General features: G+C 34.8%; 1 protein-coding gene across 1 annotated transcript; it reads left to right on the plus strand.

Moving 5' to 3' along the window:
- Positions 1-3313: 3313 nt before the first annotated feature.
- On the plus strand, positions 3314-4882 carry LOC127705805 (homeobox protein extradenticle-like). The gene has a single exon (XM_052210154.1). It carries the CDS (start codon positions 3314-3316, stop codon positions 4880-4882), a length of 1569 nt encoding a protein of 522 aa, XP_052066114.1.
- Positions 4883-7327: the final 2445 nt, after the last annotated feature.

A 7327-nucleotide genomic window follows, 5' to 3' on the forward strand; every position in this document is an offset into this window, starting at 1 on the left:
CCATGTGAGGACTCCTCCCCATAAAAATAAAGATAAAATGAACTAAAAAATAAATAAATGATTTTCGTAAAAAAACTACATGTGTTATGTTTTAATGCAAATTATTTTTGTGCCTCGTACCGGGGCGCATTGCATTTGCGCCAATTTTTACAAAATCTTATCTTTCATTTGCGCCACAAGGTTATATTTCATTAGCGCCAAAAAATAAAAATTACATTTGCGCCATTTTACAGGTAACATATAACGGAAAAGTTAAAATATTCATTGCTACATCGTGAATAAGATTTTTTTTAAGTATTCCCCCTGGGTAAGTAAGTTCATACTCATTTTTTAATATAATGCTGAGAGTCACTTAGATTTCAAATTAGGTAGTGTTCACATGTTTGGGGTGTCAAGACGGACATTGTCAATTCTGAGACAAACCGGCCGTTAGATTTTCTCAGAATTGGATTGTTTTAATGTTGGGGCCGTTTATAGCCGACTAAACGGTATGGGTTTTTGAAGGCCGTACGGTTGTCTATTATGGCTTTCATCCACTTCTTTTGAACTTTGGTGGATAGTTGTCTCATTGGCAATCATACCACATCTCCTTATTTGTATATAGAGGAAATAAGTCGGTATTTTTTTTATTATGACCACACATATAGGTTATCCAGTGTAAATGAGTACATCCGAGCCGTTGCTTACAAGTCTTGTGTCAGAACAAACTTTTGGTTTACTCCAGTGTATAGTGCTTTCTTTTAGGTTTTTATGATCTCGTAAATTTATAACAGAACTGTGTTTTAACATTATAAATCAGTGTATAGTGCTTTCATTATGGTTACGATGATTGATTTCGGAGGAATATGTTTTATTATGCAATCAAAAACTGTGTTTTAAAGTTATTATTAAAAGTCTCTTCTGAATAAAACTATTTTTTATACTATTTACCTGTATTATTGGCGCAAATGAAAAGTTTTATTTTGGCGCAAATGAAATATGGTTTGTGGCGCAAATGAAAGACTATTTTGACGCAAAAGCAAAGCACCGTCGTACCGATCTTTTGAGTCAAGCCAACTGCAACTTATTTTAAGTTGTTTGTTCTTATATTGTGCTTTTACCCAGGTTAGGGGAGGTTTAGCGCTCACAAACATGTTTAACCCCGCCACATTCTTTATGTGCCTGTCACAAGTCAAGAGCCTGTAGTTCAGTGGTTGTCAGTGGTTCATGCATGTCTGTCATATTTGTGTTTCGTAAATTGTTTTGTTATTGATAAAGCCGTTAGTTGTCTCGTTTAAATTGTTTCACATTTTTCATGTCGGGGCCGTTTATAGCCGACTATACGATATGGGGTTGTCTTACTGTTGAATCCGTAGGGTAGCCTACGATTGCTTACATCCACTTCAAGGCACTTGAACTCTGGTGTATAGTTGTCTCATTGGCAATCATACCACATCTCCTTATTTTTACACTTTATATCATTTGGGTTTTTGTCTTCTTTTTAAATAGCACCACACCATAAACAATGTTATAAAGAAAAAAAAAATATGAACCAGTGGAAAATATATCATGCATTTTAGGACGAGCAAAACATTAACAATAAATCCATTAGTCAATGAGTTTGGTTCGAAAATGGATTGACCGAGATGACGAATGGGACTTTTGGACCCTCTGAATGAGTTATTGCAAGGATTCCTTGCCATGCAGCGTTTAGAACACTCCCATCCAGTGATATCAGATTTAACGTCACCAATCCGACCAAACATACACATGTCGTGCATCCAAAATGTAGCTCCCCCACCCACCCCATTTCAGTACGGATCATATTGTTGGACGACAGAAATAAATATGTTATACCACCCATTATAACTTTTTCTTAAGATTTCTTCCATGGAAGCGGCAGTAATTTTATCCATAAACGTTCAGACCCTTTGGCCAATCGACTTTACCCTATGTAATATAAACATGTGGTTTGATTGCAAATGAATTCATTATCCACCAAATGTTATAAACAGATCCTTCGCAATGTACTTTTGGTCCATATTATATATGCTAAGTCAGAGACATATTCGTTCCTGTCTTAGTGTATCGATGTACAAATAAACTCTTCCGACCCATATAATAATGATTTATTTACAAATTATTCAATACTACAAATCCAAATGTTTTTGTTAAATAATTGTGTACTTGCTAATTTTTTTTCTTCATTCTATTAAATGTTTTTAACCACTGACAGCGCCCGTTAATTGATTGATTGACAGATTTCATGCATGTTCAGGACGAAAACAAATTAACAATAAATACAGTAGGTAGGTCCTGTAATAGGGTCGTCCGGGATGCAGGTCGGCAAAATTTTATCTATCACTGGAAAATGAGAGTATATTGGATAATGAACAAAATTTTGCCTAGCAACAGGCCATCTGTGGACCCCTCAAAGAGTTGTTGAAAGGGTTCTTAACGTGCAGAAAGCGTGGCACTCTCTCTACACGAGGCATCGGATTGTTTTCAGCGGTCGTTAATATCCAAAGTATAAAAAACAAAAATTGGTAATTATATATGTAAAAACGGTTTTCAAAACGTGTTTTTTTTTAAATGTAGTAAAATATTTAAAACACATTGTTTTTATTCGCTTTCCGAAAATATATTTTTTTCTTGATGTATGAGGAAAACTGAATGATTACTTTTATTCTATTTTTCAATGGTCATTTTGAATATAACTACAGTAAAAAAAAATGTTTTGTTTTTCTGTTTATTATAGTTTTGAATCCGATCGATACATTAAACCCATTCATTAAGAGCAAATTATCCTAATTAACTAATGAATAATAATAATGGTAAATAACTCATAAATTGGTCAATCAATCTGTTAATACCTTAAACTTCTAAATTATTTGTTACTAATTACTAAACGAGTTGTTTGCAATAAACAACTCAATCAATGTACACAATTTTGCAATATTATAACAAACATGTTGTTGTTTGTGCGTTACTCCAAATTGTATGTTTTTACACCAAATATTCAAGATTAAACTCAAAACTCAATATGAGAAAGCGACATCCCGAGTAACAAAAAAATGATATAAAAACGACCAAATAATAAACAAAGTCATCAAATAGTTTTCAATACATCGATAAACCAAACAGATACTCAATAAGAACAGAAAGAACGTGCGATAGTTTTTACTTTATCATGGAAACACCACATAAAGAAAACGTGGTTTTCCGATTCGGATCACCGTCAAATAACATTGATAAAGATCACCCAGAGACGCCCGATATCATGAAGTTCATAACGCCATCATTAATCACGATGTCTTGTACAAAAGAGTCTGTCATGTCTCCAATAGTTGGTGCATCTATATTTGACATCAGATCGGAAGAAATTGGAAGTATCTCCAGTACTCCTGATAAGACAGACTTCACAAGTTCAAGACCAAACACACGCAGACGACTTTTGAGTGATCATGACCAGATCATCCAACCACAGAACAATGATCATGGTATTATGGAGGTCTACCTACATCGGCTTCAGAGCAACCCAATGTTTGAAGAACTGTCCAAAATCCTGGCAGATGAATGCCTACATATGCAAACACCAACGAACCTAATAAATGTTTCATGGGAACCGACTGCAAATCAAGGAAGGTCACGTAATATTCACAAGGCACATCTCAACTTGCAGAAAAAATTTCTTCAGTTCCGCTCCCAGGAACGATTTCAAGTTGCAGCACTCGAAATTGAGAGCAGTTACAGCAAGGAAGTGAGTAAAATGGAGATTGACAGATATGTTGAGCTCAGTCTTGCTATGTCACCACAGCACTCTAAATCAGTCCATGAGAACTTTGATTGCAAGAGACTTCGACTTATTAGCGAAATAAATAATGATCTGGATGCATTGTTATTAAACAAGAACGCACAGACTAAACGCAGGTCACATGACACAGCCTCACCACTTTCGGACCACCAATCAGATTCTGGTTTATCATCAGCAGACGACAACTCCAACACTGATCTCCACGCAAAATTCGAGCAGTCAACAATTGATGTTCTCGGTCTCGCTATGGCTGCCGCTGAAGTTATGCCTGATATAGCTGATCTAAAAAATCACAACTTCGACAGCGGATTTAGAGAAATACCCAGTCTTCTAGAAACATTTCCTGAACCAAGACAGGACATTGTTCACTGCCAGCAGACTACACAATTTCCAGTGGAACAGTTTGAAACACAATCTTCACGACTATCTCTGAAACGCAAACTGGAAACCAGTAACGACCAGATCTCTCCTGGGGTGATCATACCGAAAAAAGCCAAATCGGAACAAGTTAAATCAAAATCACGTCAGATTACACCGGAAACAACAAGAATTCTTACAGAATGGTACGACAAACATGTTCAATACCCCTATCCAACTGAAGAAGACGTCGAGTACCTGATAGAGCTGACCAATATATCTGCACCACAAGTAAAAAAATGGATGGCAAATAAAAGAGTGCGTTGTTTTAATACATTGTCTATAACCGGTAATAAGCACCCAATTAAGACCAAGCTTGGTGGAAAACGCAAAAATCCTGAAAGCAGCAACAACTACAAGCAACTTAACGACAAATCAAGAAAGATTTTAAGTGACTGGTACGATTTCCATATTTACAATCCATACCCGACGGAAACAGAAAAAGAACAGCTTGCTTCAATTGCCGGGATCACTGTTGCGCAAGTAAAGTCGTGGTTCGCCAACCGACGAAGCCGTGCTTCCAATAGAAAACGTCAAGTTCCGAACTACTTTTTGGAGAAGTTTCCAGAATATAGCTCACATGTTCAGATGATTCAGGTTCATAGAGACCAGACGAGAAGACGACTACGACCAGAACCCGCCATTGATATGCAGCAGAACTACCATTTTTAAATGTGTATGAACTATTTAATGATCACACCAAGTGCCAAAATTATGTTCCATAGTAGAATATTTCATAGTTGTATATCGCTTTTTTAAATATAATTGTAAATATTTATCACATTAATTTATTAAAATTATTTATACTGAATTCTATTCATATTTTGTATTGTTTTGGTTTTTTTTCTTTCAAGTTAGTTTTTTATGTTATCATCATGACTCTAGACTGACACAATGGAATAAATCTAATCTATTATAGATCTCTTCACTAAAAATCAATAAAACTTATCAATTTGTTAAAAAGGCATACAACGGAGAAGCGAAAGATACCAAAGGGATATTCAAATTTATAAGTCGAAAATAAACTGACAATGCCAAGACAAATAACGAAAAACTACGAAAAGACTAACACCAGTACACAAAACACAACATAGAAAACTAAAGACTGAGCAACGCGAACCCCACCAAAAAACGAGGGTGGTCTCAGGTCAAAGGAAAACAGGTATGATTCGGAGTCCCATAAGTGCATTGGTTGTTTTTTGATTAACTTCCAGTGACAAATATTTCAGTCATATACAGTACGATATGAGGACCTTAAATGTTTTGTTGGAAATTCTTTTAAAATATCAGAAAATAATGTCTAATGAGCAGTTTTAGTGCATTGAAAGAACGTTGTTCTGAATAAAATATAATAAGCTGATTGCTGTTGATGACAGTGTTGTATTTTCTTAGAGTTAAACGCTTTTCCTGCACTGAATTGTATTGTATGTTCATTTAAAACGTTTAAACCCGCTGCATTTTTATGCACCTGTCCTAAGTCAGGAGCCTGTTGTTTGTTGGTGTGGTTCATTAGTGTTTCTCGTTTCTCGTTTTTTATATAGATTAGACCGTTGGTTTTCCTGTTTGAATTGTTTTACACTAGTCTTTTTGGTGCCCTTAATAGCTTTCTGTTCGGTGTGAGCCAAGGCTCCGTGTTGAAGGCCGTACTTTGACCTATAATTGTTTACTTTTTACACATTGTGACTTGGATTGTTGTCTCATTGGAACTCATACCACATCTTCTTATTATTCATTATTGTGCCTTTTTCTCCACTGATCGACATAAAAACATGGAGCATTGAGATTTAAAAAAACCCCAACTAGTTTAACTTTAATATGGAGAGTGGTTGTCGGTGGCAGGTCTTTGATTGTCTCTGTTAAAATATTTACCTTTTTTAGCTCACCTCTCCTACAGGTGATCAAAAATGCTATTCTATTCTACAATATTGGAGAGTGTCCATTGTGGAAGATGCACATAGACCTAGGTGAGCAAAACAAGCTTTTGTACTAGAGATTTAAATATTGAATAGACCTCTACGATTCGCCTTTTCAGAATCTAAAAGGACTTTGGGTAATCTCGTTGTTCGTACACCAAAAAGATAATAACGTTACGTCATTGGTTCAATTGCCAATGTTTAGAACGTTTTAAACCGATCACAACGTGTCACTTTTGAAAATATTACTCAGAATGCATTAGTTTCTAAAACGGCGATTTGTTGAATATTGTGAACTGACCTTGGGATGTATTTTTATATATTTTTTTTCGTTTTGGTTGATGTCTCATTGACGCCGACCTCACATCGTTTTTAATTCATATAAACAGTGTCATTTCAGAGGTTTTTAAGTGGACTGATCGAAATACAAATGTAATAAAATTCCACCTCAATACCATATAGATATATCATGCCTTTGTTAAACAATAGTCTTTGTATTTTGACATAGTTCACACGAATTCATTATTGTTCCTTGACTTTTCAAGTCGAGTATTTCCATTTTTTATCTGAATAGTGAATATGTCTGCAAATGACATAGTTTCTGTGGATATTGTACTGAAACAATACAATCGATGTGATAGAAACTTGCCATTATCGAGTATTTTATTTATTCCAGTCGTAACTAATATAAGGATATCTAGTTAGTATTATATGAAACCTTTGACACTGGTAATTTACTGTTCTAATGAAAGCAATAATAGATTCGTTATTTTTCTTCGCAGTTTTAAAGCTATTTCGTCTCGGAGGTTTTCACCGTTCAAAAACATACAATTATCCTTTAGTGGAACAGTCAGACACACGGTTGTAAATAAACATATATTTATGTACTGGTATATCAAGTTATTCGGACGACTTCAGTTTTCCGTTTCTGAAAACATTAGAAATGACAGGAAATAAAGTCATCATAGATACCAGATTACAATTTTGAAACACGAGTTTTTAAATACTTTAAAAAAACAAACTTCAGAGGGTATTTAATACGTGTGTTGTATGATTGATCTCAATTGCTCTTTTGTGTAAACAAAGTAGACCATCTTTATTTTCAGAACTTAATTGTCCTAAGTGTAAGTTAAAAAAATCTAATATATTCTAGAACATGTCCAAGGTCAATTTATCAGCTGTTTACAAAACTTAACATTAGAGT

Source organism: Mytilus californianus, unplaced genomic scaffold, assembly GCF_021869535.1.
Source record: "Mytilus californianus isolate M0D057914Y unplaced genomic scaffold, xbMytCali1.0.p SCAF_6, whole genome shotgun sequence".
NCBI classification, from domain to species: domain Eukaryota; kingdom Metazoa; phylum Mollusca; class Bivalvia; order Mytilida; family Mytilidae; genus Mytilus; species Mytilus californianus.